We start from the raw sequence: 17501 nt of genomic DNA on the forward strand, positions 1-17501 counted from the left end.
AAGTGAGGGTAATAATGTCATATACCACATAGAATTTTGGTGAAGATTAAATTAGAAAAGTGGATGTAAAACACTTGGTTCAGTGCATGTAGTAGGTGCTCAATAAATGTTCACTAATATCAGGTATGTCACTGGTTATTAACCAAGAACCGTTTATTACTGCCTAGTATAACTATACTGGGCACATGGGGCATAGATGGAAAGTAGAAAAAGTAAGTTTGCATCTTTAAGAAACTTCTGATTGTTGGAGAAGTAAGAAATACACACAGCTCCAAGACAGCATGTCTGGTCGTGCTGAGTAGATACCTGAACTCATAAATGCTAACGGAGTCCCAAGTAAGTGGAAAGAGTTTCATGGTGTTGGGTTAATCAAGGAGGAAGTGAACCATGAGCATGGACTTGGAAGTAGTCTAAGGTTTGGATTGCTGGAGAGGAGAATGCCTCTTGGGAAGAGATCAGAATGAGGTCTTGTGGGGAAAGCAGGGTTGTTCTAGGAGCAGGGGCGGGGGGGGGGGGGAGGGGGGAAGGAGAGGTGCGAAAAGAGGCCTGCATTTGGAAATCCAGGAGAAGACCACGAGGGAAAATGAGGCCAGGCTGGGAAGTTTAGGATGGTTAAAGAACTGAGAACCACTGCAAGTTTTCAAATGGAAATATTACGATGTTCAATCCGTATTTTAGGAAGACCTGTTGGCGCTATCTGGGTTAGACCACAAAGAACTGTTCTGTGTTGAGCTGTAAGGAGGGTAAACACTTACTTGGAAATAGGGGAGGAAATGAGTGAACGCGATGGACACTTCAGGAGGTGTTAGTCAAGATCCACAGAGGGTCTTTCTCTACTCTTTACGGTGCTGGAGATGCAGTGAGCAAGGAAAGAGAAGACTGGGATGGCAGCTGTCATTCCTGCACCTCCTCTATCCGCCCCGACCCCATGGAGGTAATTTAACAACAGGCAAGTACGCGATGGCAGTGCAGCCAGGCGTTCACAGAGGGAAGCATCCCCTTTGCAGACTGCTAGAGCTGTTCACCTTGCTGTGCCAGGGAGGTTAACAAAAGAGCAAGTGCGTTTTTAAATTTTGCATTCAGTAGCTCTTCACTGGGTCACCCAGCAAGAATTAGCCAGTGGCAACCGTGAGAAGGCTCCCATCCAGCATCTTGGTTATTTCTTGGTAAATTTCTAGGTTTGAGGGTGCCTGTCTGAAGCAGGGGGACAGGTGTGGGATGGGCACCATTTTCTGTGTGACTCATAAGCTGGTTAAGTCCTGAACACCCAGTGGTGGTTTTTGTGAGCAGAGCAGCTAATAACCCTTCCAAGCCCTTGTCCTGTGGGTTGAGGTTTTCATCACAGGCACAGTCTGCAGTGTGTGTGGAAAGCACAGAGATACCTCTTTAAGGACGGATTTGCTGGGGTCTCAGCTCCACTTGTCCAAGTCTCTCTCCTTGGTCTCCTATCTCTGGGCTGATGGCCACAGCCCCCTAAGGAAATGAAAATTGGTAACTGAGTCCAACCAGGAAAAGGACGAGAACCCGGAGTTCCTGTTTGCAGACACGCGGCCCTCTGGTTGTGCTGGTAGAGCAGGCGGTGCCGTCTCGGTCAGGACCCGGGACCTGCCACAGGGTCGGAGATGTGCAGCAGGGCGGTCCCCTGCTGCCTTCCACCTACACAGCGGTTTGGGCAGGTACTTCCCAATGCGGCTTTCCCCAAGGACCCTACGTAACGTAAGTTTTTACCCCTTATTCTTTTAAAATTTTGTATTGACTTTATTGGGGTGATATCCTATCTAATAATAGAGTAATATGCAAATTAACCGTACCTCCGCAACAAAATGGCGGCCCCCATAGCCACAAGATGGCGGCGCCCAGTCACCTCAGCCCCACTGCTGGAGTGTCTGGCCTGTCCGACCAACAAACAGAGCCAGGACAGCAGGGCATGGCAGCTTCCTCAGCACGGCAGCGGGGAAGCCCCAGGCCCTGCAAACAGAGCCAGGACAACAGGGCATGTTGGCTTCCTAAGCGTGGCAGTGGGGAAGCCCCAGGCCCTGCAAACAGAGCCCGGAGAACAGGGCATGGCAGCTACCTTAGAGCAGAGGCAGCGGGAACACCCCCAGGCTCAGCAGACAGAGCCCAGACAGCAGGGCTTGGGGGCTTCCTTAGCAAGGTGGCGGTGGGAACACCCCCAGACCCCGCAGACAGAGCCTGGACATCAGGGCATAGGGGCTTCCTTAGTGTGTCCCTGTCGGAGAAGCTCCCAGGCCTGGCAGACAGAGCACACTGCAGGGCATTGGGGCTTCCTTCGCATGGTGCATGGCGGCAGCAGGCAGAGAGAGGACAGCACGGCATGGGGGCTTCATCTCCATGGCTGCAGGGAAACCTCCAGGCCCTGCAGAGAGCAGAGAACCATGGGGAGTGGGCCTAAGCCATCAGTAGGACATCCCCTGAGAGCTCCTGGATTGTAGAGGGTGCAGGTTGGGCTGAGGGACCCCCGTGCACGAATTTCGTGCACCGGGCCTCTAGTTGGCTAATAAAATTATATAGGTTTCAGGTGTACAATTCTATAATATGTAATCTGCTTGTGTGTTCACCATCCCATTTATCCCTCCTTTACCTTTACGCTCTTCTACCTCCCCTCCCACCCCCTTTCCCTCTGGTAATCCCCATTCTGTTGTCTGTGTCTATGAGTTTGTGTGTGTGTGTGTGGTTTTTTGGGTTTTTTTTTGCTTAATCACCTTTTTCATCCAGCCCACTCCCCACTCCCCTCTAACAGTTGCCAGCCTGTTTTCTGTATCTATGAGTCTGTTTCTATTTTGTTTGTTTGTTTATTTTGCTCATTAGATTCCACACATAGTGAAATCACATGGCATTTTTCTTTCTCTGACTGGCTTATCACCCCTTATTCTTGATTCTAGTCCCTGCTTGATTTTTTTCTCATAATATTCACAGGACCTAACATATTATGTACAGTTGATCCCTGAAAAATATGGATGTTAACTGTGCAGGTCCACTTATACACAGATTTTTTTTCAATAAATACTATAAATGTATTTTCTCTTACTTATGATTTTAATAATATCTTTTCTCTAGCTTATTTTATTATCAGAATATAGTATACAATACATATAACATACAAAATATGTGTTCATTGACTCTGTTCTTGGTAAGATTTCCAGTTAATAGTAGGCTATTAGTAGTTAACTTTTGGGGGAGTCAAAAGTTATATGCTGATTTTGGACTGGGTGGGGGGTCAGTGCCCCTATACCCTGCCTGAATTTATTTGTTCATTGCCTATCTCTGGCACTTAGAGCAGTAACTGGGACACATGAGGCCCTAGTGCATATTGGATTAATGAATTTATTGAACAAAAGAATGGCTGAATGAAGAAGCAGAGCAGATGTGTCTGATCAGCCCATGCGGGCCCTGTGGAGAATGGAGAATGTTGCATCTCCCCATCCCTGCAACCTCCCAGTCACTACCGAAGAAGAGGCCCTGGATTCTCTTGTACTTAACTGTTTGGTGGCTCTGAAATGACACCTCTCATAGGAAAGAGAAACTATATAGTTTTGGGGGGAAACTCTGGTTATTACAAAGGCGGCAAAAAGAATTCGCCCTGCCTTTGGGATAATTACTGCACCTATTTCCCCATACAAGGAACAGTCTCCCCTGGTTGAGACCTGCTGTGAAACTCAGCAGTGGCCCACAAACAGGGCTTCTGATGTGTCCTACTCATTAAGACCAAACCATCAGTCCCCACACATTTTCCTTCCTCCCCAGTCCCACTGAGGCAAGTTTCCATTCTGCCCACACTCGTGAAACCAGTCACCAGCATCCACCTTTCTCCTCCTAGCCCTGCCTGAGGAAATCAAAGAATGCAAATGAGGGCGGGCGAGGGCGGTGGTTGGTGACCACTCAGAGGGGTGGCTTGCATCTGGAAGGCAGAGAAAGAGGCCACCATACATGCTAGAGTCTTTTTCTTTCTTTTTTAAGTTTTTAAAAATCTTTTTTTAATGAGAGTTTGATGGAAAGCACAAGTTGGTAGGCGGCTGCTGGGAGTGAGCCTGTCTTAGTTTATGTTTATGTTTATGTTTATGTTTATGAAGCACGGAGGGGCGGGATTAGCAGCTCTTGGAAGTTTGGCCTTAGCTCACCTGTCAGCCTGGCACTGGGGTGTCAAAGCCGCAGTGACTGTTAGCTGGCACTGACTCCCGTCCTTGGCTCCGAAACAGTGGCTCCAGTGTGGCCTCGGCTGCACCTAGGACTTGCAGAGCCAGAGAGATTTCACAGGGGCCTGGTGAAAGGGTGTGACAGAGTGAGAGACACTGGTGTGAGGGGGAATCCATGGGGATAAGAAGTGTCACCAGCTGGAGAAAGAGCTCAGCTCTCTGGATGGGAATGTGTGAGGATGTGTGTCGGTGGGAGTAGGGGTTTTGCAGGAGGCTTGGTGGTGGGCTGGCCATGTGGGTGGGAGGGAGGAGGGCCACAGGGAGTAGGGGCAGCTCTGACTCTTGAGTCCCCAAGAAGGACTGGTAGGTGGAGCTGAGGATGTTTGGACAAGGAGAGTCTTTGAAGCTTTTCTCTTGTCCTCCCTACTCTGGACCTGGTCCCTCCCCTCCATAAAGCCATTAGCTTCTGGTGCCAGCCCTATCTCTGCTCCATCTCTCTTGGTTCCAGTCAGTGCATTCACAGACCTTCTGCCCTCAGGGACGGGGAGGATTTATGGGGGGTAGAGGTTAGAGGGGGAGGGGGCATCCTTTAGAGGAGGGGAGGTCTGTTTGGGAAGTAGGGTGTGGGGAGCTGTTAGTCCGCTGGGCTAGAGACGGGATCATTTCCGAGCTAGCTCTGCATGACAAAGGGGAAGGAGCGAGTTTTTTCTTTGATCTGCCCCCTGCTGACCTCACACACCTGCCTGTTGATGCCCTGGCCCCAACTAAGACCCCACGGAGAAAAACCAAAAGGGGGTGGGGATAGGCTGTGGCCCAGCTTCCCTGGATCTAGCTCAGGCCACCTTCCTCTCTTGGTGGCCCCAGGACAAAAAATACCTGCCAGGCTGATGACCCAAAGCACCTGCCGCCCCCTCCCGGAGAGCCTGGTGACCCAGAACTGCGCGGTGAGGTGGGGGTGGGGGCGTTGGGAGCGTGTGTTTGTGTGTGTAAGGTTGGAGGTGTTAAGGGGTAGTGGGAAGAAGACTCACTAGGACTGAGGGGTCACGCCCTGGATGAAAGCTACGGGGGAAACGAGGTGAGGGTGAGTCGGAGGGGCGTGTTTTTACGGACTTGCTCCAGGATCCAGAAGCTGGATTTTCTGTAGGTTTTCAAGGACTCCAGGAAAGGTGTTTGCGGGGAATACCGGTAGTTACAAAAAGCTGCGGGAGGCTCTCATGCCACCAGGGAAGGGGTTGTTGCTCAGCACAGATGTTAGAGGCTAGGGTTGCAGATGAGGAGCAGGAGGTGCCCCCATTCTGCTGTAGGTGCTGCTGGGACACAGGGCCCCTGAGCACAGGGGAGGGATGAGGGCCACCCAGGGAGGCACGCCCCGGCCTCCAGAGCTTTAGGGCCCCGGCTGGCTGTAGGCTTTTACATTTCTCAGAGAAGTTGCCCTGAGAAAGTGAAAAGTCCTTGCCTTCTCCCTACTATTATTCCCGGTAAACAACTTTTGGGATTTGGAAAACTTTAGAGTGAGAAGGTTACAGATTGAGAGGGAAACTCCTGTTTGGCTGTCAAGCCAACTCACCAATTGTTTTTTAGCGCCACAAAAGAGCCTGGTGGCCAGAGACATCCACCTCTGGCAGGCGTGAGAGGTAAAGAGGAGGGCGATGGGGTGGTTCTCGTTCTGGAAGGGCAGATGTGCATTGCATAAATGCTGCATAGCACATGCTCTGTTCCTGAAGTAGTGTGTTTTCATTTCTCTCTTCTGGTTTCTCAGCTTGTATTTCCTTTGGAATTAGGCCTCGAGTGGGGTCTTCACAATTTGGGGTAAGAGACATCAAGGCAATCCTGTGGTGAGATGAACAGTAAGAAATGGAGGTTGGAAAGAGGCTGAATTTCTTTGGGAGAGCAGCAAGTGATGTTAGAGCCAGCCCAGAGCTCACTCCCCTGTCTCCTGGTCCTCCCCTATCTGTTGCATTTCCACATTGATTCTCCCTCCATTTCTGTTTTCTCAGGGAGCCCAGTTTTGGAAGCTGGCAGTCCCAGGGGTCCTCCCAAGACGCTGGGGAGGGCTGAGGCCGACCATGCCAGGCCTGCTGCTGCTCGCTGCTGCGCTGCTCTCCAGCTGGGCTCAGCTCCCCGCCGAAGCCAGCTCCTGGTGGTGAGTGAGAGGGGCTGAAGTCCTACTCTACAACCTACGCCTCCTTTGGTAATTGAAATGTGGAGAAGGTCACGGTGGGTCGTGATCATTCCTTTATTCATAGGGATCCTGAGGCCCTCTTTTATCCCAGGAAATCTAGCACAGCCCTTTTTCTCTCTCAAGCCCCCAGAAGTAAAGGTTCCACAGGATAAAGGGTTAGTTCATTTGGCTTTTTCTTTGATCCTGTCTGCATTCCCCTTTTCCTGGCTCTACCACCATTTCTATGGGTGGTTAAAAATATCTCTTTTGTTGCTATTGGATGGTTTTTATTTTATTTATTTTTTGCTGGTAGGGGCAAGGAGAGTAGAATTTCTATTTTATAAGTCTGAGGACAAGATGAGGGATTTGTAGCATCATGTCTGTCTTCCTTTTTGTGTTTTAAAGACTGTTGTCATTGCCAAGTCAACATGGAAATGGTAGGCACTCACCACCTGTTTTGCACAGACTGTGCCCTGCTCAAATTTTTACTCAGATGACAATTGTACAGCCTTTTCGTCTAACTTAACACTTGATTGTGTCTGGTGGATGATGAGCCAGAGGGAGAGCCCTTGAACTGATAAAGAGTGGATTAGGGGATGTGTGGGTCAGATACGGAAGTGAAGACATTTAGGATATATTGCAATGCATGTAAATTGGATTAGATTTTAAAGGCATAAGGGGAAGTTCCAGTTAAGGGAATGTATTGCTTTCCATCACACATCCTGCGGTTAGGCCAAAGTGAACGAATCACTCCTACTCCTGGAATAAGTCATGTGCCCTCCTGTTGGCTCTCTTTGCCCTCTGCCTCAAATGAATATAGCCTGCCCTGCCTGTCTCCTTCTCCTCCTGCCCCACGCTCTTTAGGAGCCAGCTCACACTCTGGCCATCTCCTTATACACACTCCTCCCAGCCCAGGCTGCGTGGCTCAGCTGGGAGGAGCATTGTCCCATACATTGGAAGGTCTCGGATTGGTTTCCTTGGCAGGTTCACCCCTGGCTTCAATCAGGGCACGTGCAGGAGGCAACTGATGGATGTTTCTCTCTCTCTCTTTCTCCCTTCGTTCCCCTCTCTCTAAAAATCAATGAAAATGTCCTTAGGTGAGGATTAAAAAAAATAGAAATTTAAAAATAAATATATTTTTTAAAGCTCCTCTCCCAGCTGTAAGAACCCTTCCTCTGTCTGATCGCTCTGGATCCAGAAGCTCAAGTTTGTCTTAGGCATCTGATATCTCACATGTCACCTGTGTTTATGCCTCAGTTTCCCCAATTTTCTTTATTGATTTTAGTGAGGGAGAAAGAGAAGTGAGAAAGAGAGACATTGATGTGAGAGAGACACGTCAATCGGTTGCCTCCTGTAGGCACCCTGACCAGGGATCGAACCCACAACGTAGGTATGTGTCCTGACGGGAATTGAACCCATGACCTTACAGTGTACTGGATGACAGTCCATCCATCGAGCCACATTGTCCAGGGCTCCCCAATTTCCTTTTCCCAGCCCTCATTGCACGGTCTTATTCACAGAAAGCACTCAATAACTGTGATGGATGAATGACGTACTGCGGCACTCAGGCAGGTGCTCACTCCTTTCCCCTTTCTGAATTGCTGCCGTAGGTCGTTAGCTATGAACCCGGTGCAGAGACCTGAGCTGTTCATCATCGGTGCCCAGCCCGTGTGCAGCCAGCTCCCGGGGCTCTCCCCGGGCCAGAGGAAGCTGTGCCAGTTGTACCAGGAGCACATGGCCTACATAGGGGAGGGAGCCAAGATGGGCATCAAGGAGTGCCAGCACCAGTTCCGGCAGCGGCGGTGGAACTGCAGCACCGTGGACGACACCTCTGTCTTTGGGAGGGTCATGCAGATCGGTAAGCAGCCACAGACATGGCTTGGCTGAAGGAGCTGCGCTCACCTGGCCTGGGTGCACGCATGCTCTCTCTCCCAGGATGGGCAGAGAGAGCCCACTTGAGCGTCTAACTGGGTTTTCTCGTGGCTTGGAATTGGCCTGTGAGGGGGGAGGGAGGTGCACGCAGACAGCGGCGTCTCAGAGGATGTGCTAGCCGCACAGCTCAGTGCTCGGCTAACCCTCTCTTCCAGCTTCGCCCTGTCTGGGCTGCCAGCGTGACTCACTCTGGGAAGGGCTCAGAGCATCTGAGTTGAGTTAGAGAGAATTGGGAAGCCGCCCACCACCAGTGCCCTTTGTCTCACGCAGCACAAGGGCCTCCTTTGAGAGCCTTGCCCTGAATGTCTGTAAGCTTTTTGCCTCTTTCACTTGGACCCTGAGAGAGATAGAAACTTTGAGCCAAATTGGTGATAGCTGTCATTAATCCAACCCAGATCCAGTCCTGGCTTTTTCATTGAAAGGGTGTGTGTGAAAGTGGGGGCAGGGGACAGACTGAAGAAGAAAGATGAGAGGGCCACTCTCCCCAGATTCCAGCTTTCTCCCCTCTCCCACTCCTGGTCTAGGATTCTTTCGCTGCCCTATTGCTTAGATGGAGGTGTGATCTGGGGTCTAATTGTTTTAGGTCCTTTTGAAATGTAATTCTCCTCTCCCTGGCAAGAAATTGAGAAATCCGGCCTTATTCTACTGGGTCTTATCCCCAGGGCCATAAAAGGAAGGTGTTAGAGCACTGAAGTCCCTATCTCACATTCTCTCAGAACAGCTTCCCCTCAAAAGACATTCTGGAGTTACCCAAGGCTGCAGTTTTCCCAAAGAATGATTTTAGCAGCAGGGAGTTAGGGAGTTGAGATTCCCATCCCCTCTATACTTGGCAGCCCCCCACCTCTTGACCTCTTTCCTCTCCCTCCCCTTCCACATATTGAGAAGTGAGGACCAGGGGAAAGTACACTTTGAACCTCACTTCGCTCTTCCTTCAGTGTCAACTCCAGATTCACAAAAGGATGCTCATGTTCTCATGACAGTCTTACTGGGCAACTTTCCCAAAAGAATGGACTTGAGGATTAAGTGAGATTTGGTGATAATTTATCAATTCTTCTCAAATATACTTAGTATCTGTCCCTTCTTCCTGGTAAAGATCTCGGTCAGCAGCACCCTCTGTCCTGGGTTTCTGGTGAGGGCAACAAGGATGGCCCAAGCGCAGAGAGAGGCACCCCTAATCACTTCAGGGGAATAACCTAATGTATGCCTGATGTTGGCCAGATCCTTTCCATGTGTTGTTTTGTTTGAGTGAAGGCCAGAAAGTGAGGCTTTCCTTTTTTACTTTAGAAAGAAAAGTGTTGGCCGGAGTAGAAAACTCTGCTGGGTACAGGTTTGCACGGTGGGATGGCCTGTGAACGCAGACCCTACCTGTCTGCTTTATGTTCACCGTTCCTTTCTGCAGCTTCCCGGGAAGCTGTCCTCCATGCCTCCCCTGGTGAGTCCTCTCACTGCTGGCTTGTGTGTGACTTCCCACGATCCCTTCCTTCTCTGAAGCGGCTGCAGAGCAGCTCAGGGGGAGCCTTTGGCCTTTCACCGAGAGGAGCATGGAGGAACCTTCCTGGCAGCTGGAACAGAGAGGGCGTAAGATTATCCTGCTGGCTCCTGTCGTCCTACTAGAGGAATGTCTTTTTAATAGCTGCTGGTTTAACGGCCTTTTTCCTTGATATGATTTGAGTTTCCACTTTGAGTTGTTTCATATATAGACACCCTTCGCCCATGCTTATCCATTCTTGCTTTCTGAGAAGAGCACTAGAAGCCTTACTTACCAAGCTTACCTGAGACCCACATGCTGCCACCTGCACTCAGGACCTAAGGAAGCCCCAGCCGAAAGAGGCAGAATGACTGCACGAGACAGCTAATTCACTCAGGACAGGTTAGGGTTCCAAGCCATGCTGCTGGGCGAGGCCCCTCAGAGCGCGTACTGCCTGCGTTATCACGCTCAGCCTCAGGTCCCCTATTTTAAAAGGCAATTCTGAGAGGGGTGACTCAGCTCTAAAAAACATGTTTGCTAAAGACTGGAAGAAGAAATCAGACATATATAGCTTGGAAAAGAGAACGAATAAAGGGCATCTTAGTTGTTTTCAAATACTGAAGGGCTGTCATATGGAAAAGGGATTAGATGGTGCCTCTCCAGCAGGCAGAAGTTATAGGGAAGCCTATTTCAGCTTAATATAAGAATGCTCTGGTGATTAGAGTCACTACAGAAGGGGGAATGGGTTTCCTTGAGAACCCAACCCACTTCTCTGAGGAATGCTGTAAAAGGAATGCTCACAGTGGGTGGAATGTGGCTCTGGACTGCAGCTTCAGAGGCTCCTTCCTGCCCCCGGGAGCCAGCTGACGCCCCATTCTGGGAAGACTTCTCAGGCATGACTCCCTCCTGCCTAAGAGCCTCTCACATCCTGGGAGCTCTCGCTCATAGTCTGACGCCCCCAGACCGGATCGGCCCTGGTCTCTGGCAGTGGTTCAGCGCTGATTCAGATGTTGAGCCTGATCGCTGAGTCATGGGTGTGACTTCCTACATCCCTGGGTTTTCTTGGGCTACTCCTAGTCCACTTGGGCTACTCCTGACCAGAAGCTGGCCCCTGGTTAATTGAGAAAAACTAATTTTCCCGTGTGGTCTGGTTGCAAACTTCACTGTGTGGTGCCTAGATAATCCAAACGTAGGGTAAGGCGATCACCCTAGACCTCCTAATTACAGACTGCTTCCCTCTCCACCGGCCGAGACAGAATCGTGGTATGTCTACTTCTGACCATGGAGAGCAGAAGTTCTGTCTGGTTTAATAGCTGAGATCAGGATGGAATCTCAGTTTCCCGCTAAAAGCCACTCTCTTCCTTCCATTACTGAGTTCATTTGAATGTTATTTCTTATTTCTTTATTGAAATATAAAGTAATATACAGTTCAGTGTATATTCACAAGATTGTGCAATGAGCACTACTATCTAATTCCAGAACCCTATAAAGAAATTGCATACCCATTAGAGATCACTCTTCATTTCTCTCCCCTTCTCCCCAAACCCTGGGTAACCACTAATCTTTCTGTCTTTATGAATTTTCATATTATGAACATTTCATATAAATGGGATCATATGTGGCCTTTTATATGAGGTGCAGTATAGACACAAAATGCTAAGTGATCACTTAGCATAATAATTTCAAGGTTCATCCATGTTCTACCGGTACTTAATTAGTTTTTTAATACAATATGCTTTTAAAATATGTTTTTGTTGATTTTTAGAGAAAGAGAAAGGGAGAGAGAGAGAGAGAGAGAGAGAGAGAGAGAGAGAAGAGAAACATCGATGTGAGAGAGAAATTTCAATGGGTTGCCTTCCATATGCACCCCAACCGGGGATTGAACCTACAACCGGGGATTGAACCCACACCTGGGTCATGTACCCTGATCAGGAATCGAACTGGCAACCCTTTGGTGCATGGGATGACACTCAACCGAGGCACACCAACCAGGACTGTACTTTATTACTTTTTATGGCTAAATAATATCCCATTGTATGGATAAGACCACCTTTTGTTTACCCATATACCTGCTGATGGACAATGTGAGGTGTGTGTTTGTTTGTTTTTTAACATTTTGGCTTTTATGAATAATGTTACAGTGAACATTCATGTATAAGTTTTTATGTAGACAGATGTTTTCCTTTATCTTGGATATATTTTAGGAATGGAATTGCGGGGTCATGTGGTAATTCTATGTTTGAGGAGCTGCCAGACTGTTTCCAAAGCAGCTGTACCATTGAACATTCCCACCAGCAGTACATGAGGGTTCCCGTTTTTCTATATTCCCCCCGACTTTTTAGCTGTCATTTTGATGATAGCCATACTCATGTGTGTGAAGTGGTGTCTCATTGTGATTTTGATTTGCATTTCCCTGGTGGCTGAGTATTATTTTTTGTAAACATTTTTATTGAATTAGAGCATATATCATGTGAGTTTTCAAGTGGTTCTCTACAGCAATAGAGGAACGGCTTTTCTAGTAGAAATGACCCGGGTATTTGGAGAGACCTGCTGAGGTCCCATAGGTGTGGTTCCCAGTGCTGGGGGTTGGGAGGCAGCGTGGACCCTGTGGAAGACCTGGAGACAGCTTGGATGGTTCTGGATGTTGTAATTCCAGTTCACTTTCTACTCCTGCTCTAGCTAGATAATGGTAGCAATAAAAAGACAGATGTGTGGCTCATAGAGTGAAAAATTGCCCTCTGTAAGGGAGAGATTTTTGTGAGAATAGAGTCCTGTTTTTAGTCCCATTCCTGTATTTATTCTCATTCTCTTGGTCTCAGGTGTTTCCTAAATTCCTCAATGTCCACTCTCTCCTGCGTGGAGGTCTGCCTCCTAGGAATCTCCTGGTCATATAAACTTCTGAAATGGATGTGAGTGTAAGCCCAGGGCTGCGGGGGAGTCCCTCTGTTTGGTATATGGTAGGGCAGAGTAGGTAAAGTTCAGCTCATTATCAAGAGAAGTTTCAAACCATTAGAGTCATGCGAAGTGAAAGGCCACTCGTGGGCGTGTTACGGCTGCGGCTGTGGTGGCTGTGGCGGCTGTGGCGGCATGGGTTTGGAGGAGGCAGAGGGGAGGAAGCCTCCACTCGAGAGTTGACCTCCTTCGCCCCCGTCTTGCCTTGTCTTGCAGGGAGCCGGGAGACGGCCTTCACCTATGCTGTGAGTGTCGCGGGGGTGGTGAACGCCATCAGCAGGGCCTGCCGAGAGGGTGAGCTGTCCACATGTGGCTGCAGCAGGACAGCGAGGCCCAAGGACCTTCCCCGGGACTGGCTGTGGGGCGGCTGTGGGGACAACGTGGAGTACGGCTACCGGTTTGCTAAGGAGTTTGTGGATGCCCGGGAGCGGGAGAAGAACTTTGCCAAGGGATCGGAGGAGCAGGGCCGGGTGCTTATGAACCTGCAGAACAACGAGGCGGGTCGAAGGGTGAGCTGGACCTCGTCCCCCATTCCCACCCCTCCCCACACACCGCAGACCAACTGGGCTGTTCCTGGGCTGAGCTCTGAGATGTGACCTGGCCATGGAAGAAGGGATTGGCCTGCTTAGGGAGATCTTACAACTGCCAACCTAGATGCCCACATTATTCAACTAATCCCTTTCAAAAGGGTCCATTGCCCAACGGGCACATGCACTTGTCATTTTTTTAACCTTACTTATTTCTCCACAGTACATCTGTCCCTATAGGGCTTAGTTGCAATCTTATGATCAGAATTTCAGACATAAGGAATGGAGTTCTTGTCCTGACTGACCCTCTTGTAATTTGAACAGATAGGATGAATGGAAGTTTAGGCTGTTAGACTTAGTCTAGGGTTTATGATTTTTTAATTTTATTGATTTTTTTTTGAGAGAGAGAAAGGGAAGGAGAGAGAGAGAAAGAGAGCAAGAGAGAAATGTGAGAGAGAAATGTTGATCACCTGCTTCCCACACACGTCCCAATAGGGGATTGAGCCCGAAACTTGGGTATGTGCCCCAACCAGGAATTGAACTCGCCACCCTTTGGTGTACATGACTACACTCGAACCACCTGAGTCACACTGGCCCGGGCTAGGGTTTATGATTTCTTAAAGATTTAGGTAAAAGAGAGCTGACTTAAGAGCTGCCATCAAACAATCCAGAAACCCAGTCCAAAAGCTCGTTTAGGTCTAATGGCAAACACTTGTGTGACGGGAGTTTTACACGTAAGTGGAAGTGTGAAGGACAAACCATTCTTTGAAGGCTCAAGCAGATAGCCTCACCAATCACTTGTAAGATATGACGTACTCTGAGCCTCGGTTTCAGTGGAAACTAACCTGGAGGTTTAGAGGTGAGCTTGCTTTATTGTATGTGCAGAGCCTAACTGGGCAACTTGTCTTTATGGTGTTCTGGGAGTGCATGCCTGCTCTGCCTGTACCTTGTTCATAAACACCCCACCTTGGGGCACATGCTCTGGACTCCCCTTTTCCTGTGCTGCGCTGTGAGGCCCCTGCCCCAGGAAATTGGGGGTTCTCCCAATATAGCCATTGTGGGAGGAGTGTGGACTTGCACCCAGGTCTCCCTGTAGAGAGGTCTGAGTGCTGGTGGTGGGACACTCTTCTGACATAGGGGCAGGGGCCCACAGACCTCTCACAGACTTCTTTCTGGGAGTGTTGGCCACACTCAGGTCTGTGTCAAGTCGGCTGGCTCCGAGTCCAGGCCAGGGACTTCAGTTAGAGCAGAGACAAGATAATTGAAAAATGAGAGCAGAGGCCTGGCCGGTGTGGCTAAGTGGTTGAGCATCAACCTATGAACCAGGAGGTAGCTGTTTGATTCCCGGTCAGGGCACGTGCCTGGGTTGCGGGCTCCATTCTCAGTAGGAGGTGTTCAGGAGGCAGCCGGTCAATTATTTCTCTCTCATCATTGATGTTTCTCTCTCTCTCTCTTCCTTCCACTCTGAAATCAATAAAAATACATTTAACAGCAGCAACAACAACAATAAAGAGAGAAGAGGTTTCTTGAGAAGAAATAAATCCAGAAATTTAATGTTGGTTAATTGATAATTGGGTAACAGGATATGAATATATTTCTAAAAATGTGCTTATACATCAATTAAAAAATAAGTCATGTTTCATGGGAGTAAATAGCAAATAAATGGGATTGGGAATGTGTTTTACATGAATCGGGATCTTGTGATGTTGGCTTGGTAGCACATGGTACACTTGTGTAGACTAAGCATCACCAATAGTGTGACGTCACGTAGAAATTAGAATTGGCCACTTGCCCAGTGTCTTGCTTATATATTGCATATCCTGAGGCCAATTTTCTTTAGCCACATGTGGGTGTATGAGGGGTGGCATTGATCCATGGTGGTGTGAGAGGTCCTGGCCAATGCTCTGAACTGTGGTTGTTATGGTATAATCTGGGGCAGAGAGACCAGAACTGTCTTAGGTGACCATCCACTCTGCAGGCATCTGTGGGGTTGCCTCGGTCTCCAGGACTTCCTTTCTGTTCAGCAGTCTGTTAGGCAGTCCTTGCGTGTTTAACCACGACTCGAGAGAGATTGGTGAAAAAGGTTAAGATCTTCACTTTATCTCTCAAATGGCCGAATTTTATCCATTTGTCAAGATCTCAGATAGTAGTCTCTGCATCAGAGCTGCAGTATAGCATTTGTACTTTTCCCGGGGTATGGCATTCTCTACCTCATCTCATGGCCTGTAGGTTTCTGAGGACAGGGATCACCAGGTATGCGCATGTGAATATGCAGATGAAAGTTCCCATATTGCTTCCTAGCAAGGGGTCAAATTCATGGAGGGCTGTTTCCTGTCTCTGCTCTGAGCTGTCCCTGGGGCATTGTGATAGATGTGGAGGTGACTAGGCATTTATCCTAATCTGGGCCCCATTTCAGTCACAGTCTTGACCCCACTTCTGCTGGCTCCTCATTTTATTGCCCTTAATTGTCTGTTTGTTTGTACTGGGCCCTTATCTTGGCAGCCCCTTCCCTTCCATCTGCCTCATCTGCAGTCACTTACACACCTTCCCCTGTCTGTCTCCCTGTCTTTGGCCCCCTTCCTCCACTTCTACACCTTTTTTATAGCGCTTTATCTCTCCCTTTGCCTCTATCTGCTCCAGGTTGGGAATTCTTTTTTCTCTTTTAGTTGAATTTATTGGGACGACGTTGGTTAATAAAATGATATAGGTTTCAGGTGTACAGTTCTATAATACATCATCTGTATATTTCATTGTGTGTTCACCACCCAAAGTCAAGTCTCCTTCCATCACCATTCATCCCCTCTTTACCCTCTTCTACCTCCCCCCACGCCCATTTCCCTCTGGTAATCAGTGACGATGAGGTTGTTTTTGTTTGTTTTTTAATCTTTATTGTTGAAAGTATTACATATGCCCCCCTTTTTTGCCCATTGACCCTCTCCAGCCTGCCCCCACCCCCTACCCCAGGCCTTCACCACCCTATTGTCTGTGTCCATGCGTTATGCATATATATATACAAGATGTTTGGCTTATTACCTCCCACCCTCCCCCACCTTCCCTCTGAGATTCCCCACTCTGTTCCATGCTTCCAGTGACTCTGGATCCACTCCGTTCATCAGTTTATTTTGTTACTTAGATTCCAGATATGAGTGACAACATGTGATACTTGTCTTTCTCTGACTGACTTATTTCACTTAGCATGATACTCTCCCAGTCCCTCCATGCTATCTCAAAGGGTAAGAGATTCTTCTTTTTACTGCTGCATAGTATTCCATGGTATAAATGTACCACAGTTTTTTATCCACTCATCTGCTGATGGGCACTTAGGCTGTTTCCAAATCTTAGCTATTGTAAATTGTGCTGCTATCAACATAGGGGTGCATACATTCTTTCTGATTGATGTTTCAGGTTTCTTAGGATATATTCCTAGAAGTGGGATCACTGGGTCAAATGGCCGTTCCATACTTAATTTTTTGAGGAAGCTCCATGCTGTTTTCCACAGTGGCTGCACCAGTCTGCATTCCCACCAGCAGTGCATGAGGGTTCCCATTTCTCCACATCCTCGCCAGCACTTGTCATTTGTTGATTTGTTGATGGTAGCCATTCTGACAGGTGTGAGGGGATACCTCATTGTCGTTTTAATTTGCATCTCTCTGATGATCAGTGACTTTGAGCATTTTTTCATGTGTCTCTTGGCCGTCTGTATGTCCACTTTGGAGAGGTGTCTACTGTATTTAGGTCCTTTGCTCATTTTTTAATTGGATTGTTTGTCTTCCTTTTGTTAAGTTGTATGAGTTCCTTATATATTTGGATATTAACCCTTTATCAGATGTATCATTGCCAAATATGTCCTCCCATACAGTGGGCTCCCATTTCGTTTTGTTGGTGGATTCCTTTGCTGTGCAGAAGCTTTTTATTTTGATGTAGGCCCATTTGTTTATTTTCTCCTTAGTTTCCTTTGCCCTAGAAGATGTATCCATAAACATATTGCTGCAAGAGATGTCTGAGATTCTTCAGCCTATGGTTTCTTCTAGGATTCTTATGGTTTCACCATTTGCATTTAAGTGTCTTATCCATTTTGAGTTTATTCCTGGTGTAGGTTGGTGGTCTAGTATCATTTTTTTTTTTTTGCATGTATCTGTCCAATATTGCAAACATAATTTATTGAAGAGACTGTCTTAACTCCAATGTATGTTCTTGCCTCCTTTGTCAAATATTAATTAAGTATAACGGCTTGGGTCAATTTCTGGGGTCTCTGTTCTGTTCCATTGATCTGTATGTCTGTTCCTGTGCCAGTACCAGGCTGTTTT

General features: G+C 48.1%; 1 protein-coding gene across 4 annotated transcripts in view; it reads left to right on the forward strand.

Annotated features, from left to right (window-relative positions):
* Window positions 1-17501, forward strand: part of WNT5B (Wnt family member 5B) — a 141481-nt gene that overhangs the window by 99055 nt on the left and 24925 nt on the right. For 3 of the 4 annotated variants that reach the window (XM_079774393.1, XM_079774392.1, XM_079774394.1), the window contains exons 2-4: window positions 6152-6297; window positions 7926-8173; window positions 12884-13176. In XM_079774393.1, coding sequence (XP_079630519.1) covers window positions 6221-6297; window positions 7926-8173; window positions 12884-13176 — 618 coding nt within the window. In that variant the 5' untranslated portion in view covers window positions 6152-6220. Of the gene's footprint in view, window positions 1-5608; window positions 5789-6151; window positions 6298-7925; window positions 8174-12883; window positions 13177-17501 lie in introns of those variants that run through there. The other variant, XM_079774395.1, reaches the window with a different exon arrangement.

This window comes from Cnephaeus nilssonii (assembly GCF_951640355.1).
Source record: "Cnephaeus nilssonii genome assembly, chromosome: 6".
Taxonomy (NCBI): Eukaryota; Metazoa; Chordata; class Mammalia; order Chiroptera; family Vespertilionidae; genus Cnephaeus; species Cnephaeus nilssonii.